This window comes from Lithobates pipiens, unplaced genomic scaffold (assembly GCF_037356315.1).
Source record: "Lithobates pipiens isolate NorthernLeopardFrog02 unplaced genomic scaffold, aLitPip1_a1.2 Scaffold_25, whole genome shotgun sequence".
In the NCBI taxonomy this organism is placed as follows: domain Eukaryota; kingdom Metazoa; phylum Chordata; class Amphibia; order Anura; family Ranidae; genus Lithobates; species Lithobates pipiens.
The window spans coordinates 177,502,555-177,527,385 of NW_027507787.1; the positions used below are offsets into that span (position 1 = coordinate 177,502,555).

The 24,831-nt window shown below is 44.0% G+C and overlaps 1 protein-coding gene across 1 annotated transcript in view; it reads left to right on the plus strand.

The window, feature by feature from the left end:
• DNTT (DNA nucleotidylexotransferase) overlaps nucleotides 1-24,831 on the plus strand; it is a 618,183-nt gene that overhangs the window by 48,914 nt on the left and 544,438 nt on the right. The window contains exon 2 of the mRNA XM_077455236.1: nucleotides 16,170-16,344. Coding sequence (XP_077311362.1) covers nucleotides 16,170-16,344 — 175 coding nt within the window. The remainder of the gene's footprint in view (nucleotides 1-16,169; nucleotides 16,345-24,831) is intronic.

Here is a 24,831-nt window from a genome sequence, read left to right on the forward strand (position 1 = left end):
CACCCTAGGGGCCTGTGCTGTCCACTTTGAATCCCCCTGTGAGATATAGGGTGACACTGCAGGATCGGCACAGGCAGCTACAAACAGTGCTGGGACTCCCTGCTGGATTCTACGGTATAGCTACAGTTGGAGAGGTTTTGCTTACATTCACTATTAGACATGGGCGCCGTCAATAAATTTGTTTTGTTCCGTTCCATTACAGTTCGTATTAGAATTAATTCGTACTTCATATTTCGGGTCTGAAATTCAATTTCAATTCGTACGAAATATGAATTTTCTTTAGGTTCGTTAAATTGTACGAACGTACTTTACCATGAATTTAAAGGCAAAAATATACCTCAATATGAAGTTTGGTTTTTATCCGAAATACGAAATCCCGTTGAAGAATTTCCTATCTGAAATACGAATTTTTGTTAGATGAGGGGCTCCCACCATCCCTGTGCTGTGTGACTTCCTCCTGGGGCTGTACCCCTGCTGTGGTCAGCATGTCAGCCCAGCACAGGAATATGGGTACAGCCCCAGGAGGAAGTCAGCATAGCACAGGGATGGTGGGAGCCCCTCATAATAAACATAATGAGTCGTCGACGCGACGACGACTGATCCGAAAATTCGTAAACAAAAGTTCGTATTTCGTACAAAATTCGGACGCATGGCAATTCGTATTTCGGATCCTCCCTAACGTACGAATTTAGGGAAATTCGTACGAATTTGAGATTCGTACGAAACTAAATGCACATGTCTATTTACTATAAAGATTTTTATCCCATTCACATAAGCACACTCATTTTGGTCCTTTTGATGCATGCCTGCTGGTTTGTGCTAGGACAGTGCAATGCATTGTTAAAATGCATCATATTGTTTAGATTTTTTAAGTTGTAGTCAAAATGAATGAAAGACAAGTTATTCAAATATATGTGATGGGGTGACATGTGTTGTGCTGCAATATAAATGCAGACATGCTGCTATTTTACACACCAACACTGTACAGTGTGAACAGAGCATATAGAGAACAATCTTGGTGCTCTTGCGTGGAACCTGTATTGATCAGCCTATTGCATTAGGGTGTGCACCCCAAAGCTCAAACACGTGTGCGTGCATTTGTGTAATATACAGGCACACTCTTATAAATAAATGTAATTTTTTTTTTAAATGTATTAAAACATGGATGATGTTAGTAGAGCAGTGGGCGTGTCAGTAGGGCAGAGGATGGTGTCAGTAGTTCTTTATTTTTATTTTATTTTTGTATTATTTTTTACAATTTTGTTTTCAGAGCCCCATTGGGTGACTTTGGTGCAGGCATGTACTGACCATTGGGACAACTGGGAGTTTCCCAGTGGGCTGATGGCTCAGTGGGCCGCTCTGATGAAAGGGGGCTGCTGATGGGACTCTCTGATGTAAGGGGGCTGCTGATGGGACACTCTGATGTAAGGGGGCTGGTGATGGGACACTCTGATGTAAGGGGCTGCTGATGGGACACTCTGATGTAAGGAGGCTGCTTATGGGACTCTCTGATGTAAGGGGGTGCTGATGGGACACTCTGATGTAAGGGGGCTGGTGATGGGACACTCTGATGTAAGGGGGCTGGTGATGGGACACTCTGATGTAAGGGGGCTGGTGATGGGACACTCTGATGTAAGGGGGCTGCTGATGGGACACTCTGATGTAAGGGGGCTGGTAATTGGACAGTCTGATGTAAGGGGGCTGGTGATGGGACACTCTGATGTAAGGGGGCTGCTGATGGGACACTCTGATGTAAGGGGGCTGGTGATGGGACACTCTGATGTAAGGGGGTTGGTGATGGGACATTCTGATGTAAGGGGTGCTAATGGGACACTCAAAATGTAAGTGGGCCGGTCTGGATGAAGTCCAGGGCCAAATTTCTGTCCCAGTCCAGCCCTGCTTTGGTGAAATAGCAGGGGGAATCTGTGCCGCACGGGGTGATTAGGGTGTGCCTAGGCACACCCGGCACACCCCCTGCGCATGCCTATGTCAACACATCTAGTGTAAACGAACCCTCAAAGTGAAAAGAAGAAAATTCACCTAAAAGCCTTTCTTCATAAAGGGAATAGGAAATTACGTACACGGCTTGCTAAATATAGTAAAAAATGAATGCATTAAAATTTGCAGGAAAATGTCCAAACATCATGATTGTTTTCTAATATCTTTCCAATAATGCTCTTGCTGATGTCTGCACAAAACACATTTACTTTGCAGTGGGAAAGTAACAGCATACAGCAACTGTGGTGGCTCACCAGCTGGTGCTGATAGAACAAGTGTATCTGGGATAACATGATGATAGAAAGAGTCCAGGACGCCGCCCCCCCCCCCCCATTCATTTGGGAGAGTGCTACTCTACTTCTGCCAGTGTTCTGTCGATTTGTGCCCTCCGTAGAAAAGTACCCGCACGTGCGCAGAACAGAAGGGCACTCCAGCTGATTTCCCGATCAGTTGGCTTGACGTGACCATCGTAGGAGGCTTCTTTTCAATGGGAGATACCTTTTGACGGCCACAATTGAATGCTATGCAAACAGTGGAGGGACACCATATTTGTCATATTGTCCCTCGCTGTTGGCTCCTCCTGGCTCCTTTGAATGGGGGGCTGGGCATTATTTCATTGTATTTCTGGTTGTGCTATAAATTTGTAAAATGGCTGGCTATCCACCAATGTTTTTAATGTTGAACCTTTTTGAATACAATTTATGTCATTTTTAGCTTATATTGTTTAATCTCTGGTATCAAGATAGTCCTCAACTCCATTGGTGTCACATGGTAACATACTTGGAGTAGTCCATGTTAACTCCTCTTTTTTCTTCTGAACAAACATTTTCAGTCAGAAAATCTAACCGTGTATATGGGGCATTAATGTGAATGGATAACTGAAGCATATCTTCGCTAACTTTTTTAATGAATATTCTCAACTCCTTTAGTATATCAGCCTCTCTATCTTCTATCAGTGTGCATACTGTGAGATAAGACAGCTGACAGACATCAACAGTCAGACTTCACGTGACCTCTAAGGCCTCATTCACAAAGCAAAATCGGTCATGGTGCAGCAAGTATCCTGTGGGTATCTATGGCTGCCCATTGTGCAGTTTGGGACAGATGATTGCATTCAGGGCCGATTGTGTGGGCAGGGCATGAGGTTGCTCTAATGTAGCTTTCTGATGTAAAAGGCAAATTACAACTAATATAAAGCAAGTCACCCAATGGCAAAGGTGGATTCCAAGCTACTTCACTTGTTCGGATGGAGAGGTATTATCAACAAGGCACTTCTTTACACAAGCAATGCAGTGTAGACTTACAGGCGGCTGCATGTAGACCGAGGTCTTCCTTAGAGAGAGTTAGTCAAGGTTCACACTATATTACGGTACAGGACTGCGTGTAATCGCACACTTTACCCCACCTACATCAAAACTGCGCTGCTGTTCGCAGAGGCGCCATGGTGAGAGTAATTCTCAATGGTACCTCACACACAGGGTACCACAGCATGGTTTCCTGTGCAGGGCACTGCATAGCACTATGTGATTTCCCTGTGGCAGCATTTTCCCTCCATTTTCCATAGGTACAGCAGCCCATTCACCTTGGGTTCACACCTATACAAATTGGATGAGGATTTCTCTGCATACAATTTGCATGACAGAAGATTGTGACTGGCTCTCTATGGAGCTGTTTCACATATCTCCGCTGCGGTTGCAGAGCATCCCACAGAAGACACCACCCTTCTCAAGATGGCTGCCTGAAGCCCATGAGAGAGGACATCTTTAGTCACCTACATCACTTTCAGAAATAATTTAATCACTGAATATGCAACAGCTATATCTTTTATTCCTTGCTTATGTTCCAGCTTATTCTGGTGCCATGGCTGCTGCTCAAGGTTTCCTGTTTCAGGGTGGCTCCTTTCTGTTGCAGAATTCTATGGAAGCACCCTTAGGTGAAGGGAATAGAATTATGTCACCCTATACTGCCCCATGGCCTAGGATGGTAAGGCACTCCCCTGCTCAAACCTGGAGTCATTTCTGTCTACTGCTTTGTTCCTCTGCTATCTGCATCAGTCACTTCTGACAAGTTTTCCTGACACCAAGAAAAAAATGGTGACAAGAAAGGGAGCACCAGCACACAGCCAGTGATTGGCAGCCTAAGCTCTGTTCCTGTGTGCTCTGGGAAGGGGGTTGTGTCCCTTCCCTCCAATCATCTCTCAGATCTTTCCTCACTGAGCTCTGCAGTGTGTAATTTCAGCTCTCCCCCCATGTTTTCTGACAGTTCAGATGAGCCTACCAGTGCCCACCAGCGCCACATACCAGTTCCCACAGTACCACCTATCAGTGCCCACAGTGTCACCTATCAGCAGCACCTATAAATGTTACCAATCAGTGCCTCATCACCAGTGCTGCCTATCAATACCAGCTACCAGTGTCCATCAGTGCCACCTACCAGTGTCCATCAGTGCCACCTACCAGTGCCCATCATTGACATCTATCAGTGCCACCCATCAGGGCCCATCGTGCCATCTTATCAGTGCCTATTCACCTTATCAGTGCCTATCAGTGTCACCTTATCAGTGCCTATCAGTGTCGCCTTATCAGTGCCTATCAGTGTCTATCAGTGTCGTCTTATCTGTGCCTATCAGTGCAGCCCATCAGTGCCCATCAGCGAATAAAACGTTTAGTTTTTTTGTTTGTTTAGCAAAAAAGAAAAACACAAGTGGTGAATAAATACCACCAAAAGAAAGCTCAATTTGTGTGAAAAAAATTATAAAAATTTCATCTGGGTACAGTGTTGCATGACCGCGTAATTGTCATTCAAACTGTGGCAGCACTGAAAGCTGAAAATTGGTCTGGGCAGGAAGGGGGTTTATGTACCCAGTAAGCAAGAGGTTAAGAGATACGGGGACACAGATGAATGCAGCTTGACTACCAAAGATTGTATTTTTTTTCAGTCCACAACCCATCTAAAAAAAATGAGACTTTTTGACTAATTGCTATGGGTTACCGCCGCCGTGAGGCAGCTAATACATTTCACCCATAAACGTGGCTTTTCGGTTTGTGCGGGAGAAGCATGACACCCTGGACTCCGTTAATAAGAACCTCTCCTACAGGAATACAATATTTTCAACAGCAATTGCTGGAAAGAAGCGACATTTGTGAGAAAAGCATTTTAAAACCCTTACCTAGAATTGAAAGTGCTGCCTAGGAGGAATAAATATGTCTTAAAATATTCATATTTTCATGACTTTTTATGAACTCATTAAGAATAAGAGGAATGTGTGCAATTTGTTCCTGTTGGCAAGTCAGATTTACTCTCTGTAAATGGAAGTGAAAAAAAAAAAATGAAGTTCCTTTCTGTAATAAAAATCGGCACAAAAGCAAGATTTTACACCAGAAACTCGCATCAGCTACGCTTCTTTTTGATGTGGGAGATTCATACATTAACAAAGCTCCCGTTGTCCAAATTCAGTCCTATTAATTATTCATTATTTACTAAGACGTGCGCTTGTTCATAAAATAGTAGCATCGCCTCATTTGTAATATGAAATCTTCTGTTTAATGTGAAGCCATGGTAATAAGTGATACAAGCTGAAGACAGGGAACTGTCCTGAGATATTCAACCCTACCAGACAGCAGAGCCAGGGTGGTCACCTCCAGTTTCTCTAGTGCAGTTAATGTGGTATTAAACTCAAAACCAATAATGTATGTAGCACTAACCCCCGAAGGAGCTGCTGGTTAGATTTGGGCTTACCGTTACCTTCTGTCTTCCTCGTTGCACGTTTAGGGGTGTCCCGTGGTAAATGGCCCAGTAACTTGAGAGACCGACAACAGATCCACTTGAATGGATTTTATTTGCAAAACGTAGACAATGAACAGTCTCTTAAATTGGGATCAGAGGGTTGGAAAGGAAAATTCAGGTACTCTTATGCCGCATACACATGATCAAACAATCCGGTGGAAAAGTGCGGTGGACTTGAGTCCGCCGGACAATCCGCCGGTGTGTGGGCTCCGGTGGACTTTTCCGCACAGAGAAAACTCCGTTCATTTTGAGCGCGGATCCAGGTAGCCGGGACTAGCGAAGGAAGCGTCGCTGGCCCCGTCACCTGGTATGGACTTAAAGGGGAAGCCCTACGCCGAAAAAACGGCGTGGGGGGTCCCCCCCAGGTCCATATCAGACCCTTATCTGAGCATGCTACCCAGCCGGTCAGGAAAGGGGGTGGGGACGAGCGAGCCCCCCCCCCCCCTCCTGAGCAGTGCGCGGCCCCCCACCCCAAAGCACCTTGTCCCCATGTTGATGAGGACAAGGGCCTTTTCCCGACAACCCTGGCCGTTGGTTGTCGGGGTCTGCAGGCGGAATCCGGTAGCTGAGCTCCTCCATGCCTCTTATCAGTTTGGTTGCCCTTCTCTGCACTTTCTCCAGTTCCCCAATATCCTTTTAGAGAACTGGTGCCCAAAACTGCACTGCATATTCCAGATAAGGTCTTACTAATGGTTTGAACAGGGGCAACCTTCCTCCTCTCCCTGTTGCCAGGCCAGTAGGAGAGAGGAGCGGTGCCTTGCGCATGCCTTGCGCATGCACAGTAGGGTTCCCGGCGTGAAGCCATAAGGCTACACTGCCAGGTTCCTTTACACGCAATGGTGGCGTCAGCACCCGACAGCTGATGGAAACATCCGCTGCGGTGCCGACATCGCTGGACTCCAGGACAGGTAAGTGTTATATTGTTAAAAGCCAGCCTACTGGGCCAATTCTGACACTTTTCTCCTACATGTAAAAATCATCATTTTTTTGCTAGAAAATTACTCAAAAGCCCAAAACATTATAAATGTTTGTTTTTTTAGCAGAGACCCTATGGAATAAAATGGTTGTTGTTGCAACTTTTTATCTTGCATGGTATTTGCGCAGAAATTTTTCAAACACGTAATTTTGGGGGGAAAAAAGCATTTTCATGCATTAAGAAAGTAAGCCCATGTTACGCTTTAAAATTGCGCACACTTGTGGAATGGTGCCAAACTTCGGTACTTCAAAATCCATATAGGTGACGCTTTCAATTGTTTTTATAGGTCACCTAATTAGAGTTACTAGAATTATGCAAGCTCGACCTACGTATGCCGCCGCTTCTGCGAGCGAGCGCATGGAGGTGGGGGTGCTTTAAAAAAAAAAAAAATATTCTAGTTAAATTTACTTTGATTTTTCTAATTTTGATGCTTTCTTTTTACTTTTATTTTTATTGATTTTTTTATTTTAATGTAAAAAAATTTAAACATCCCTTGTAATAGGAATTTGGCATGACAGGTCCTCTTTACAGTGAGATCTCGGGGTCTATAAGTCCCCAGATCTCACCTCTAGGCTGGGAAGCCTGAAATCAAATAAAGAAAAAAAAAATAATAAAAAAAAATATTAGATGCCCAGCCAAGGTGGCGGCATTTTTTCAAACGATCAAAGAGACTTCAGGGACCTTTTGGCCCGCCATAAATCTCTATCGTCAACATCTGGCGCCAGTCAGTTCCTTCCCCGGCTCCCCGATCGCACGGGTAAGTATGTAGAAGAACTGGGGGGTGGCGAGAGGGGGCGTCCCCTGCTGCCACTTGTAAGGACGATGAAGCGGCATCATTCAGATATCCCTGCTTAAAGTCTGCGACGTCGTATGACTTTGAGTGGGTGGGAAGTGGTTAATTTTTTGTTTTGATTGGAGTGCACTGATCGTTTTATACTTTACTGTGAATTGCGGTAACATGGGGTGCAGTGAGTGTTTTACTATACATTACTAAAATACAATGTGTAAATTGCTTCTAATTTATCTTCCGTATACTGTATATGGAAATGTATGAGTAATATTATAAATATAATTGTAGTCATGATAAATGGATAGCTAATATTTGTAGGAAATATTTACCATCCTAAAGTGTGATTTATTTTCTTAATGATTTTTTTAACTTTGCCATAGGCTCTGGATTTTCCAAAATGAGCCACAATGACAGAGAATTATGGGAAGGGGTTTAATAAAAGCTACCATGATAAAAGTGGCTAGGCAGCTTTTCTTTCTGCATACGATTCTAGTTTTTTATCTTGTGTAGCTTCCCGGAAGGACTGCTGATTTTGTCCCAGGTTGTTCTCTCACTAGTGCAGTGGCAGCCAAGCAAACAGCATTCATGGCTCTAGCTCAATAAAAAGGTAGGGGTTGCCGTTTTCTGTATTTATTGAATACTTTGGATAGTACAGGTAGCCGTGAGATACTGCAGAATGATGCTGGACCGTAATAATAGGACGCTCCTTACTCTGCAGCTACTTCTTAAAGGAGCTGTAAATTTTTTTTTATTTTTTTAAATAACAAACTTATCATATTTACTTCCACTGTGCCCCCCAACAGCGCTCGTGGCTCACCTAATGCATAGGATGCATTAAGGTGGAAAAAAAAGGAGGGTTTACAAACCCTTTAAAACAGTGGCTTTTATTCAAAATCACTCACGAGCAAAAGTATATGCCACAGCAGACAAGATAGCTAATGCGTTTCGCACTTATAACTAGTGCTTATTCATAGGCCATGCAGGCAGCTATGAGTAAGCACTAGTTATAAGTGTGAAACGTGTTAGTTATCTTGTCTGCTGGGGCATATACTTTTGATTGTGAGTGTTTTTGAATAAAAGGCTGTCAGGGCTGGCTTAGTCCTTCCTTCTCTGTTCTGGCTGCTCAGCTGTCAGCTAATTTCCAGCTCCATCTCTCTCTACAGTTACCAGCTGTTCCTTATCCAGCTCGTCTGACCTGCCTACTTAAAGCTGCCCAGCTCACTTCTTATCTGCCTTCGCCTTGGTCACATCGCAAGAAACCATCTCCTGCAGTCCTTGCTGACATCGCTTTGGGCTCCTTATCCTGCTTGCTGTTGCTCCACTTGGATCCCTGACTTCTGGCCTGGCTGATTACCCGATCTGGTTATTGAACTCTGGCCTGGCTGACTACTCGATCCGATTATTGGACTCTGGCTATGCTTTGACTATGCTTTCTCTATTTACCTTTTTATTTTTATTTAATAAACAAGTGTGATTTAATTGTACTTCTGTTTCGGTCTGATTCATGGTTTCTGACAAAGGCAAACCTTTTTTTGGAGTGCGGCTGTCCAGATATATTTCTTCCATTCATCGCATTACGCATTGCCAGCACCTGTGGCTTCTCAACCAGTGAAGAGGTTCACTATTGTCTGAGCTTCTTGAAGCGGTAATACTCCTTCCTCCCTTTAAAATAGTCCCCTTAACAATATCTCAAGAAATGAACATGACCGCTGAGAAGCTTAGTCTTGTCTTACCCCCACTTATTTAAACCACAACAAAACCCTTGCCCCCCAAAAAGACACATAGGCCACTTTAAGTTGGAAGTAGGACAAGGCCACAGCTTTATTGAACATCTTAGTATAACAACCTTCACAATACAAATAATGTGCTGGTCACGGTTACACCGTGAGCATCTATAACCAAACCGTATAGTCTAAGAGACCTGTCTCCACCATCAGTGCGAGACAGCCATTAAACTGACCCTGTAATTAATTTGAGAGCATAGCCCATAAAGTAATAACAATTGCTGGCAAGGTAAAACCGCCAAGGAAGCTGTGAAGAAAACACAATGGGCGGGTGGGTGGGCAACTCTTGTGATGTCAATTTCTCTTAAAAGTTGTGGGACGTGCCTCTGCGTAGCCTTTTTCTAGAGTTCCGGCTCCACCCAGTCACCTCGTGCCATTGTAGCCAATCCCAATGGAGCCACTCCGACTCCTTGATTAGGTTGACGCCAAGCTTGATTGCCAAACATCCAGCAGTCAAGGCTCCCTTTCCTTAGGGCAGGGTGGGTCAAGGGGCCTTCAGTACTGGAGCACCATAAGCAATGCTCCAGGCCAGGCAAGCCTTAGAAGTAGTGAAGCAAACAGTTACCCAGATCCTGTGTTCAGGTCTGTACTCAGGAGTTCTTGGGTACCAGGATGCCTCCCTCCTGTGATAGGCAGACAATCAGTGGTGGACTCTCCAGTATGCATCTTAGGTAACACGAAAAAGAACCACTGCCCAAGGTATATAAAGATAAGGCTGATTGGAGTATCTTGCAGAGTGTTAGCCCCGGCCTGCCTCCATGGGAAACTTGGAAAGGAGAAAGAAATGGTTGCACACCCAGAACTTCCGATTGGATAGTTACATAGTTACATAGTTAGTCAGGTTGAAAAAAGACACAAGTCCATCCAGTTCAACCTTAAAAAAAATAAGCGTTTCACACATACACTGGTAATGCTTAAGCACAAGATGTATGTGTAAAACACAGCTACGTGACCACAGTTTGGTGTTTTTGGTGTTATCTTTGTGAAACAAAATAAGGCAATCGGAAGTTCTGTGTCACGTACCTGGTGGAGATCGAGCTGTAGAGGGGATTTCTCTTGCACCTCCTGTCCAACACCCCTGGTAGTGATGACAGGGAGTGGAGGACACAGAGTGGCACGAGGGCCGATGACTCTGGTTGTACTTTGGCAGGAACCAGGTGGCTTAAGAGCGCGGGGCCGGAACTGAAGACAGGGGCTCCATGACGCTGAATCAGTTGGAAGCGTATCCGGGACGTAAGCCAAGGTTCATCAACAGCTGGGCAGAGCAGGTACCGAGACGTGAGGCAGAGGAAAAAACGGGACACAGGCCGGGTTCGGTACACAGGCAGGCAATGAGGCACAGGAACATCAGGCAGAAGCGGAGTCAAACACAAGCCAGGGTCACAAGTAGGCAGGAAGAGGTCAAGAGGTGGTTCAGGCAAGCCGGGTCAGGATACAGAAAACTGGTTCAGATTGGGTAAGCAAGCACTAGCTGAAAATACCACTCAGCAAGTTGTGCATGTCACTGGCAGGTTTAAATAGGCAGATTGCAATGCGTTCACGTGCACCAACACGCACACTAGTGTGCACACAAGTGCGCACACGCACCCACGCGTGCACACAAGCACGTGCTCTCGCATGCACCAATACGTGTCTTTTCTTGAGCATCTCCTGGAATGTCCATGCCTGTGCACCACTGTGTGCTTGTTGCCTGGGTTTCCCTTACATTCTGGATGTGCAGCCATTTCTTTCTTCTTTCCATGTATCCTAGGTAAAACCCCTCTTCTTTAGCTTCAGAGATTCTTAGTAAATAGGCCCCCCTCGCTTGAGCTTCTTGAGCTTCTTGACTAGTATCAGCTGGGCTGTTTGGGAGGGCGGTAGCCCTCCAGGCTGAGAACTTCTCCTTCTGGACAGGAACATGGACTACTTCAGCCCCCGACTATTTATGTGCTCTGCAGCCACCTACTGGGTAGGCTAAGACCCCATAAATATTCAGGCTTTTCATTGACCTACTCCACTCCTATGTTCTGGAGCTTTCCAGAAGGCAGGGAGAAGCAATCAATCCTGCAGTCTGTGAGACCATGATCACTCCAAAGCAATCAGCAGCTACTCCACTGATTACAGAGAAACTCAAAAAGAACAAAATTTACCCGACAGCCTAGAAGGGTGCTACACCCGTCTTCTGAATACCTATAGTAGAATGTTTATTAATGTATTTGTTTTTCACCATAGTCCCTCTTTACAACAACTGACTTACTGTAGTTAGAATCTTTTACATTTGTCTGTTCAGTATTTTATTCTCATATGCTAAAACCATCAAACATAGGGTTGATATCTCACATCCAAATGAAACCTGGTGATACAACTATTATTTTTAGTCTAATATGCAAGGAACAGGTGACAGATTAAAGTGTCAGCTCTTTTATCAGGTTCTGACATCCAGATAAAGATGGGCGTGTGTTTCTGTTTAGTTGTGACTCAGTTGTATGGATCCTGTAATTCCGAGTGACAGTGTGTGGCACGCTGTCTTCCTACATTGTGCACCATTGTTTCTTGTTTATCATAATAATATAATATCACAATGAATAGAAAAGAATAGCTTAGAATAGAAAATAACAGAATCGTATAGAAAAAAACAATAGAATAGAAAGAATATAACCATCTTCCGAAATTTGAATAGAATAAATTTGAATTTGAATAAAAAAAGAATAGAATAGAAAAGAATATAGTAGAAAATAAAAAAATAGAAATTAATAAAATAGAATAAACAAATAAAAAAAGAGTATAATTCAAAAAACAATAAAAAAGGAATAGATTAGAATATAACCAGTCCATTTCCCAAAATTCAAATGGAATCAATTTGAATAGAATGGAATAGGCAGATGGTTATATTCATTCTATTTTGTTGTTTTTTCTATACTATTGTGTTATTTTCTATTCTATTCCACTCTATTCTTTTCTATTCTATTAAAATTCGAATTGATTCTATTTGAATTTTGGAAAATGGTTATATTATTTCTTTCTATTCTATTGTTTTTTTAATTCTATTCTTTTCGAATTTCAGAAGATGGGTATGATCTTTCTATTTTATTATATTCTTTTTTTATTCTATTCTACTTCTTTTATATTCTATTCCATTCTATTGTTATTTTATTTTCTATCCTATTTTGTTCTGTTTTACTCTATTATATTATATTATATTATTTTCTTGTATATTCTTTTCTATTCTATTCCTTTATTCTGCATTCTATTTTACTCTCTTTGGAGATTGGAAAACTATTCAAAATACGAAAACTATGAGAAAACTTTTCAAATCGATCTGAATTCGAAAAATTTGAACCAATTGGAAAATAAATAAACAAAACAAATTCCGAAAACAAATAATAGAAGTAGCCCTTTGCCGTAACTACTTGACTGAGCTGATTGTGGACCACATCCCTGATACATAGAGTAAAAGTTAAGTTCCTCAGGTTGGAACTTTAACCACTTCAGCCCTGGAAGAATTTACCCCCTTCCTGACCAGAGCACTTTTTACGATTTGGCACTGCGTCCCTTTAACTGACAATTGCGCTGTCGTGCGATGTTGCTCAACAAAATTGACATACTTTTTTCCCACAAATAGAGCTTTCTTTTGGTGGTATTTGATCACCTCTGCGTTTTTTTTTTTTGCACTATAAACAAAAAATAGCGACAATTTTGAAAAAAACACATTATTTTTTACTTTTTGCTATAATAAATATCCCCAAAACATATTTAAAAAACATTTTTTTCCTCAGTTTAAGCCGATACATATTCTTCTACATATTTTAGGTAAAAAAAAAAAATTGCAATAAGCGTTTATTGATTGGTTTGCACAAAAGTTATAGCGTCTACAAAATAGGGGATAGTTTTATGGCATTTTTATTGTTAATTTTTTTATTACTAGTAATGGCGACGATCAGCGATTTTTATCTGAACTGCAACATTATGGCGGACAGGTCGGACAATTTTGACACATTTTTGGGACCATTGTCATTAATACAGCGATCAGTGCTAAAAAATTGCATTGATTACTGTAAAAATGTCACTGGCAGTGAAGGGGTTAACCACTAGGTGGCGCTGTATGGGTTAAGTGTGTTCTAGGGAGTGATTCTGACTGTGGGGGGAGGGGCTGTGTGTGACACGTCACTGATCACAACTCCCGATTACAGGGAGAGCTGATCAGTGACAGTGCCACTAGGCAGAACGGGGAGATGCTTGTTTACATTAGCATCTCCCCATTCTTCCTCACCGTGAGACGATCTCGGGTATCTCCGCGGACATCGATTACAGTCACGGAGCTCCCGGGGGGCGCATGCGCCCGCAAGCCACCTCTTAAAGGGCAATGCACAGGTAAGTTAATCTGCCTGTATGTGCCATTCTGCTGCAGTATATCCATGTGAGGCGGTCGGGAAGCCGTAAAACAAGCCACAAACAGTTCTGTAGAAAAAATATATACACTTATTGCACGTTGCTGCCAATCACAACATAGAAATGGGAATAAAAGCCACAAACACATATATTGGGAACATAAATGGAAACAGCTGTGGAGAAAGCCCAGAACTTGTCAGAGAGAACCACCAACGCGTTTCGAAAAAACAAAATGTAGATCTTCTTCAGGAGAAAAAGGGCCTGTGGGTTCAAAATCTGTAGCTTATATCCCAAATGTTAATGCTCCACCCATACAGAAAGAAATCCTAACTCAAAAATGAAAAGAGAGCTATATCCGTCAGAGCAACACAGGGAGATGAGGACAGCCAATGATCCACATAGGATGAAGTAGTCCCACTATACAGTTTATGGTATATCTCTATATTAACCGTGAATTTAAAGGCTAAATATAATACTTGTTCCCCCCAAACACACATCCGGTTGATAGGGAGTGGAGTCTGGGTCTTGGATCCAACTGTCCAGATCATCATTAGAAATGGTTATACAAGTCAACCCGATAGCTGGATCGGCCTCATTGATCTTATGGCTGGGATGGAATAGTGTGGCTGTTTGTGTCTGCCAGGTGGAACAGACACCTGCCACACCTACAAATTATTTGGCTTATATGTATTTCATCTGTGTATTTCGCTGTTTACCTGGGGTTCAGCTTTGAAACACCATAAAGGAGTTGTAAAGTCTTGTGGTGCAGCTTCCCACCAGACCGCCCCTCCCCCCTTTTTTTCTACTTGAACCCGATCGTTCCAGCGACAAACACGAGCCCAGCAGCTCCAGCCGCTGTCTCTGGTCTTCATTGGATTAATTGAAAGGAGCAGGAACCATTGGCTTCCGCTGCTGTCAATCAAATCCAGTGACACTGGGGCGGGGCCAAGTCCTGCTGTCTGTGTCAATGGACGTAGCTGCAGGATTCAGGAGCGCACCTGCACGTGTGCCACAAATGGAGCGTGTCTCTCCGTGGGGGCACTCAATGAAGAGGAGGAGCCAGAAGCGCCGTCGGGGGACCCCAGAAAAGGAGGATCAGGGCCGCTCTGTGCATAACCCTTGCACAGAGCAGGTAAGTATGATATGTTAGCTAAAAACCTTAGGCTCCATGCACACTGAAGCTCATAGAGGCGATTCAGTTCGCATTGTGCGCTATACAAGTATTTCATTCATTCATTCATTCATAAACGGCCATTTTTGGGAGTTTGAGTGTTTTTTTTTAACAGCCCATAAACTCCCCCCTATGTTATCCTATGTGTCCACATGGACGTTTCTTGGACATTTATCAGCAGTGGAGTTTATGGGCTGTTTTCTGAACACCATAAAATCGCATTTTTTTTTTTTTTTTTTAGGAGTCGTTTTTCTGACCACAAAAAACGCCAAATGCTGAAAAACGCAGATAAACGCTCAAAAACATGGCTCACCAGCGTTTAAAGTTTGTGATCTATTGAAAAAAAAAAAAACTAAAAAACGCTAATAGACGCTATTGCAAAAACGTAAAACAAATGTTGAAAGACTCACTACAAAGCTACTGGCGTTTTTTTTTTATAATGTTATTTTAACGTCCAGGGTGCATGGTGCCTTACAATCACTTTAGAAAGTTAGTAAACTCCACTTTGCGACTTATAATAAACCTTACCTAAGGGAACCTGAATATCTCCAAGTGCACTGTTTAAGAAATATTTGCTTATTTTACAGCCGGTGAGGTCACCAGCGAATGTGCACTATGCTCTGATTGGAGGGAACAGTGTATGTGTGGTCAATCCAGAGCTCTGTGCCGCGCCCATAACAATTGTGTGCATGCGCGGAAGTGATGTCACCGTGGCTCAGCCATTCAAATGGCCCATTAAACCGGAAAGGTCGACTGGGTGAAGATTGGAGCCCTGTGACAGCACACCGCTGAAGGGCTTTGCTTTTCAGGTAAGTCTTATATAATGTGCTAGTATGCAATGAATACTAGCACATTATGCTGTTAACTTGTGGGGGCACTATATTTTTTTTTAATGATTTTTCTACCGCTTTAAAGTACATTTATATATTATATTATATTGCATTATATTATATTTATTGATATCTTAGTTATATGGCTGGAGCATGGGCCCCTGTACTGTTTTAGTACTGCCACTCCCTGGAATATAAAAACTGCTGTTAGTACAGGCAGGAAATGTTGCTCACAAAAACTTCCTTTTGTATGTAAACAAATACATACATGAAATATTATTATTATTCAGGATTTATATAGCGTCGGCAATTTACGCAGCACTTTACAATATAAAAGGAGACAATACAGTTACAATACAATAAAATACAAGAGGATTAAGAGGGCCCTGCTCAGAAGAGCTTACAATCTAATAGGGTGGGGCAGGAGGTACAAAAGGATATAAATATTGCTCTTCTCTTCTTTCAGAGATGGTGTCACTCATATTGTGGCTGAGAACAACTCTGGGGCTGAAGTTGTGGAGTGGCTGCAATCTAAGCAGTTGGACAATGTGATTAAATGTCAGATTGTGGACATCTCCTGGTTCACGGAGTGTATGGCAGCAGGATGCCCTGTACAGATAGAAAACCGGCACCAACTCAAGGTGAGCCCCAAAACTTACATTATTACTATCTCTATGTTTGTATGACTTAAAGGAAACCTGTACTGAGAAGTATAATGCCCTGTACACACGGTCGGAAATTCAGACGGAAAAGGTCCGATCGGATTATATTGTCGGAAAATCCAATTGTGTGTGGGCTCTATCGGACTTTTTCCGTTATAATTTCCGCCGGAAAAAAATTGAGAGCAGGACCTCAAATTTTCCGACAACAAAATCCGATCAGACTTTCTACGATTGTTTGTAGAGAATTCTGATCGGACAAATTGCCACGCATGCTCAGATCAAATTACAAGACCAAAGCTATTGGCTACTAGCCGCAACGTAGTCCCGTGACAATGAACGAACGTCATCACGTTCCGAAAGATCGGATTTTCCGACAACTTTGTCCGACCGTGTGTATGCAACACCAGTTTCGGATAAAATCCGTCTGAAAAAATCAGACAGATTTTGTTGTCGGAATGTCCAACCGCGTGTACGGGGGGCTTAGAGAAATGCACTTGTGGGAGGTACACCAACTGACATCACAAGGGACACTAATACAATGATCAGCGCTAAAAATATATACGGTCACTGAACTAATGACACTGGCTGGAAAATGGTTAACATATCAGGTGATCAAGGGGTTAAATGTGTGCCTAACTAGTGTTATGGTGTGTATTGTGCTGAATTTTACAAAACATCTCTTGGTTTCTTATCCCTGCTTTGCAGGGACAAGAAACAGAGAGATTGTTACCTTTGTACAGAGCCCTATGTTGATTGTCAACACAGGGCTCTGGGCTGTGATTGGACGCAGTCATGAATCATTGGTCAGGATGTGCTGACTAATGCCCCTTACACACTATAAGAAAATCGGGCAAACATTTTCATGCGAGGAACGATTGTACGATTTTCTAACAGTGTGTACACAACTTTCGACAGAATAAACTTTATTGTGAAAAAAAAAAAAAAAAAAAACTTTCGACAGCCGATTCTGACCTTCTGAACGAAAATTTCCGAAGTGACAAACTCCCCAATTTTTTTTCGTACGAGAACAGAACGAATGATTTTTCGTTTAATGTGTACCGTTTTCGTACTATTTTCGTATGATAAATTTCAGCTACGAAAGACTGCACATGATCAGAAGCAACAAAATAAAAAGTCTTTGTCTTATGAGAATAAGTCCCGCTGTGTTCAATCAGAACAGAGCCAGCGGGCGGGTATGCGCGCGCGTGCCCTTAACCTGGAAGAAACGTGCGATGGACAGGTACATTATGATGCCTGTATGAGCCACCCCGCCGCAGTATATGTACATGGTCGGCAAGCAATTAAACGACTACGGTGGGGGGGGGGGGGGTGGTTGCGGAGACCACGCACCGATCGAAAGATTGCTCTCCACTTCCTCTGTTCATAAAATCTTCCACATGATTAACCGCTTGCTGACCGCCTCATGTTGATATACGTCGGCAGAAGGGCTCATACAGGCAAGTTAACGTACCTGTACATTGCCCTTTAAGAGGCGTGCCTGCGGGCGAATGAGTCGGATTCCTGCGATCGTCTCACGGAGAGGAAGAACGGGGAGATTCTAATGTAAACAAGCATCTCCCCGTACTGCCTAGTGAAAGTGTCACCGATCTCTGCTCCCTGTGATCGGGAGCAGAGATCAGTGACGTGTCACACGTAGCCATGCCCCCCCAGGTTAGAATCACTCCCCAGGACATACTTAACCCCAAAATGATATGCCATAAAACTATCCCCTATTTTGTAGACACTATAACTTTTGCGCAAACCAATCAATATACGCTTATTGCGATTTTTATTTTTTTACCAAAAATATGTAGAAGAATACATATCGGCCTAAACTAAGGAAAACAAGTATTTTTTTATATATTTTTGGGGGATATTTATTATAGCCCAAAAAAATGTGTTTTTTTCAAAATTGACGCTCTTTTTTTGTTTATAACGCAGAAAATAAAAACCGCAACCGCAAATACCACCAAAAGAAAGCTCTATTTGTGGGAAAAAAAGGACGTCAATTTTGTTTGGGAGCCACATTGCACGACCGCGCAATTGTCAGTTAAAGTGACGCAGTGCCGAATTGCAAAATGTGGTCTGGTCTTTGGCCAGCAAAATGGTCTGGGGCTTAAGTGGTTAAAAGGCATTCTGCAATTGAAGAAGGGCTGGATGAATGTCACAATCTTCCTTCCTCCAATCACAGAATGTCTTCTATTAAGTGAAAAGAATGCAAGACCTTTTATGAATGAAACTAACAGTTTTAACAAACCCATCAAAAGACACATCGTTAGTTCTTACATTGCAGAATGTCCAAAAGTATTTTTCCCAGTGTTCAGCTTTAATGAGATTAACCATTTCAGTTCTGGAAGGTTTACCCCCTTCCTAACCAGGCCATTTTTTGCTATACAGCACTGCGTTATTTTAACTGACAATTGCGCAGTCGTGTGTTGATGTACTCAAATAAAATGTTTGTCCTTTTTTTCCCACAAATAGAGCTTTCTTTTGGTGGTATTTGATGACCTCTATGGTTTTTATTTTTTCTGCAATTAACCAAATATGACTGACAATTTTGAAAAAAAACAAAAAAACATTTCTTTACTTTCTGCTATAAAACGCATCCAATAAAAAAAAATTGAAAAAAATCAAATGTCTTCATCAATTTAGACCAATATGTCGTCTGCTACATATTTGTGGTAAAAAAACATCCCAGTAAGCGTATATTGATTGGTTTGCGCAAAAGTTATAGTGTCTACAAACTATGGGATTTTTTTTTTAACAGTAATAGTGGCAATCAGCGACTTATAGTGGGACTGTGATATTGCGGCAGACTAATCGGACACCTAATGCCACGTACACACGATCAAACAATCAGGTGGAAAAGTCCGGCGGACAATCCCCCTGTGTGTGGGCTCCGGTGGATTCTTTTTACCCAAAAGTCCAGGGGACTAAGAAAGTAGTTTTGCACAAAAATAATAACAATACGGCCATGTGTGTGCTTATCCGCCATACTTTTGAAACGAACAGACTTTTCCCGCACGGAGAAAAGTCTGTTAATTGTTAGCGCGGCACCAGGTAGCCGGGACCAGCGAATGAGGCATTGCTGGACCCATCACCTGGTATGGACTTAAAGGGGAAGCCCTACGCCAAAAAAACGGTGTGGTGGTCCCCCCCTAGGTCCATATCAGAGGATGCTGGGACTGTGACATCATAATGGGCAGGGACATCACCCAGCGATGTCCCTATATAAGTCGCTGCATGCCTGTCATTGTGGCCAGAGACAGCGACGAGTCAACAGCTCAAGAAGAGAAGAAGAGAAGAACAGAACAAGAGAACAGAAGAACAGAAGAACAGAAGGCGGCGACAGACCGGGCCACTGCTTGTAAAAGAGGTAGAAGAAGGCACGGAGGCGCGACAAGAAGAACCGAAGAGGGGGACAAGACCCCCGAAGAGGGGGACAAGACCCCAGAAGTCGGAAGAAGAGGGCGCGGACGAAGAAGAAAGCCGGGCTCCTCCGCTAGTAAAAGAGCTAGCAGAAGATAGCGGAGGAGTCCGGCGAGAAGCCCCCTGAAGATGGAAGAAGACCCCTGGAGCTGTGCAAAAACAATTTTTAACCCTTGTGTGTTGTGGTTTTTTTTTTTACATTTTTTTCACAGGTGAATGGGTTGGGGTACATTTTACCCCATACTCATTCACATAGGGTGGGGGGCCGGGATCCGGGGGCCCTCTTATTAAAGGGGGTTTACGGATTCCGATAAGCCCCCTGCCCGCAGACCCTGGCCGTTGGTTGTCGGGAAGAGGCCCTTGTCCTCATCAACATGGGGACAAGGTGCTTTGCGGTGGGGGTGCCGCGCGGCCCCCCTTCCCCAAAGCACCCCCCCATGTTGAGGGCACGGGGCCTGGTAAGGCTCAGGAGGCGCTCGCTCCCCCCCCTTCCTGACTGGCCAGGTAGCGTGCTCGGATAAGGGTTTGATATGGACCTGGGGGGGACCCCCACGCCGTTTTTTTGGCGTAAGACTTCCCCTTTAAGTCCATACCAGGTGACGGATCCAGTGACGCTTCGTTCACTGGTCCCGGCTACCTGGAGACGCGCTCTAAATGAACGGACTTTCCTCCGTGTGTGTGGGCAAGTCCGTTAAATTCAAAAGTACGGCGGATAAAGTCACGTGTGTGGGCAGGTCCGTGTGTTCAGGCAGTCCAGCGGACTTTACGGCGGTTTTGTCCGCCAGACTAAGTCTGCTGGATAGTCTGATCGTGTGTACGCGGCATTACTGACACTAGGAACCAGTGACTAAAAAATATGAACTGTCACTGTAGTAATGACACTGGCAGGAAAGGGGTTAACATCAGGGGTGATCAAAGGGCTAAATGTGTTCCTAGGGAGTGCTTCCTAACTGTGGGGGAGGTGCTTTCATTAGGGGAATGTAAAGAATCGTGTTCCTGCTTACCAGAAACACAGGATCAGTACATTCCCCTCTCACAGAACAGCAGTCTGCTTTGTTTACCTAGGCAGATGGCGCCCTGCCTGTGTCCCTGCAAATTGGAAAGTCCCTGGCGGGGACCTGTGATTGGACTCAGCGGGAGTAGGAGAGGGTCGACAGCGGCGTGCTCACGTGCCCCAGACCCAGAAGTGTCAGACCCCGTACTATGTATGGGATCTGGCACAGAGTGGCCGTCCTGCCTCCGTACATGTGCGTGGGGCAGTCTGCAAGCAGTTAATGCAGATTTTAAAATTGGAATCAAACTTAAAGAGTAACTCCACTTTTACTGCGAAAAAACAATCCCCTCTGGGTGATCTATGTACATTGCAGGGATTTGAACAAACTTTGTTACAGCTTCCAACCTTTCTGTTATTCTGAAGAAATAGCTGTTTGTTTCTCTGTGTCCATGTGCTCAGTGAATCTGTATGGGAGTGATTTCATAATTATCATTAAGCTGCTGCACCTGCAGGGCTCTAATAAGGAAAGTGGCAAGGTCGACGTCCCTTTATGCCCTGTACACACGGTCGTAAATTCCGATGGAAAAGGTCCGATCAGATTATGTTGTCAAAAAATTGTGTGTGGGCTCTATCGGACTCTATCGGAGTTTGAGACTTTAAAAGCTGGATCTCAAATTTTCAGACAACAAAATCCGATCACACTTTTTCCGATCGTTTGTAGAGAATTCTGAAGGACAAAGTGCCATGCATGCGCAGATTAAATTACGAGACCAAAGCTATTGGTTACTAGCTTCTACGTAGTCCCGTCATACACAATGAACATCACCTCATTCCGAACGATCGGATTTTATGCCAACTTTGTCGACCATGTGTATGCAGCACAAGTTTCGGCCAAAATCCGTCTGAAAAAATCTGACAGATTTTGTGGTCGGAATGTCCGAACGTGTGTACAGGGCTATGACAGTACAATTCCCTGTCCTAGTAATTGTCGCCCAGGGTTCTCAAATAGGCAGGTTGAGGGGCTCCAGAAGTATTTAATGTGGAGGAATCTGTTTTATCAGTTTCCTCCAAAGTTTGTAAAATCCACTTGGGGACCTGGAGCCCGGAGATTCCATAGCGTTATGGGTGGGATGGAATCTCCAATCCTGGGACCGGGTTTTTGGAACAGCCAGGAGTCTGGCTGGTTGACTGAGCAGGTTGGTCCTGGGCTTATAGCAAAGTTAGGATTAGGGTTCTGGGCTCCACCCAGAGAGACAGGAGGTCTCCAGGAGTCCAGAGAGTGCAGGTGTGCACTAGAGAAAGCCAGAGACCCAAGTCTGAGGATCAGAGCAGTGAGGGGCTGCTTTCTAGGGACACTGTGTGTGTTAAAGCTGTGCGCATCTGAGACAAATGAGAGCCTGAAGTGGAAGGCCTGAGCAGCAAGGAAGCTGAAAAGAGGTACAGTAGTTGTGCGGGAACCCTGTTATAAGGCCAAGAGGGCTGAATTGTAAAGCCTAGGTGGCAGTGCTGATGAAGAGAGCCAGGTGGATTGGCATTTTTCATGTATGGTTTCTAGCAGAAGAACCCCTGCGTGGGCAACCGAGTGCATGTATGAACTTTATGTTGTTCCTTTTTAATAAAAGTGGGCTACCATGCCCTTAAACGAAAGTTCCTGTTCACTGTGAACTTACTGAAAAGACATCTGCCACTGAGTTAAACATCCCCCAATGTTACAAGTGCATAAGATGTGATTTCCCTTTGGGAGTATCTCACCAAAAATGACATTTGTGTTGCAGGGGATGCTCAAAATCTGACTTCTGGTAAAATCAGTGAGCCAATCACACAAGCAGGAAATTACATTTTTGGGGGTTGTTCTGTACTCCATCTGTGTACAGAATGCCTCCAGGTAGCCATATTGCATTGCATTTGACAGAAAATGACAGCGCTGCAGATTGAAAGGAAAAATAGGATTTTTATATACAGCTTGCTTGTAAAATCCTTTTCTTGAGAGTACATCACGGGACACAGGAGTTTCATTACATAGTGGGTTATATAGGCACCTCTGGTGATTGGACACTGGTTAACCCTCAATTAAGGAGAATTCCTCCCCTATATAACCCCTCCCATATGGGAGGCACCTCAGTTTTGTAGCAAAGCAATAGGAAACCACGTAAAACCAAAGAGGGGCGGGAGCCCTGTGTCCCGTGATGTACTTCTCAAGAAAAGGATTTTACAGGTAAACTGTATATAAAAATCCTATTTTCTTGATCATACATCACGGGATACAGGAGTTTCATTACATAGTGGGATGTCCCAAAGCAATGCTCAGTTTGAGGGGAGGGAGACACAGATCAGAAATATAGACAGCCATGGACCGGAGGATCTAAACTGCAGCCTGCAGTACACTGCACCCAAAAGCGATATCCTCTTGCCCTCTGACATCCACCTGATAGAATCTGGTGAATGTGTGGACTGATGACCAAGTTGCAGCCTTACAGATCTGAGCCAGGGAGGCCTGGTGATGCACTGCCCAAGAAGCACCTACAGCCCTAGTTGAGTGCGCTTTCACTTGAAAAGGAGGAATCTTCCCCTTTACACTATAGGCCTGAGAAATAACCTGTCTAATCCACCTTGAGAGAGTGGATCTTGATGCCGCTTGGCCCTTCCTAGGGCCTTCTGGCAGAATAAATAAGCAATCAGTCTTTCTTATCTGAGCAGTTGCCTGAAGATAGGTACTGATTGCCCTAACCACATCTAAAGTGTGCAAAGATTCTTCTTCTGCGGACTGTGGATCCGGAAAAAAGGATGGTAGGATTACATCTTGATTCAAATGGAATCCCGAAACCACCTTAGGCAGAAAGGACCTGTTGGGACACATTACCACCCGGTCCTTATGAATAATTAGATACGGTTCCTTGATGGAGAGAGCTGCTAGCTCTGACACTCTCCTAGCCGAGGAAATGGCTACCAAGAAAACCAATTTTTTAGTCAAAAGAACTAATGAAGCCAGATGCAAAGGTTCAAATGGTTGCCCCTGCAAAGCTGAGAGAACCAAATTCAGATCCCATGGGCATACCGGAGGTTTGACTGGCGGTCTTATCCGCATGGCCCCCTGGATGAAAGCCCGCACCAGGCAATGTGATGCAAGTGGCTTCTGAAAAAACACTGACAAGGCCGAAATCTGCACCTTGATAGTGCTTACGGCCAAATTCATTTCTAGGCCTGACTGGAGAAAGGCCAAGATCCTGCTAAAGACATACTTTCTAGGATGCCATTCCCTGAGTTCACACCAGGAAACATATGCCTTCGAGATTTTGTAGTAAATAAGCCTGGAGGCCGGCTTTCTGGCATTGACCAGAGTAGAAAGGACTGGCCCCGAAAGCCCACGATCTCTCAGAATGTGGGTCTCAGCAGCCAAACCGTCAAATTCAGACTGTGTAAAGCAGGATGGTAAATTGGACCCTGTGAGAGCAGATCTGGCCGGAGAGGAAGGATCCATGGCCTGCCTACTGCCAACTTCATGATCTCTGCGTACCAAGGTCGCCTGGGCCAAGCCGGGGCTACCAAAAACACAGACTTTGTTTCCCTCTTGATTCTTCCCAGGAACCGTGACAGAAGCGAGCATGGGGGGAAGGCATAAATTAGATTGTACTGATCCCAGGGAACTGTCAGAGCATCCGACCCCTGAGCAAGAACATCTCTTGTCCTTGACACAAATTTGTCCAGCTTTCTGTTGAATCTGGACGCAAACAGATCTACGTCTGGAGTACCCCAGCTGCGACATATGTTCTGAAACACGTCGGGGTACAGAGCCCATTCTCCTGGGCACAACTGCTGGCGGCTCAGAAAATCCGCCTGCCAATTTTCCACTCCTGGAATGAAGACTGCAGAAAGGGATGGAACATGCCTTTCTGCCCAGGCAAGTATGCGATTCACCTCTTTTTGTGCAACCAGACTCCTAGTACCACCCTGGTGATTGATATAGGCCACTGCCGTGGCAATGTCAGACTGAACCCGAACAGGGAGACCCCGTAGTCTGTAAGACCACTTTATGAGAGCCATAT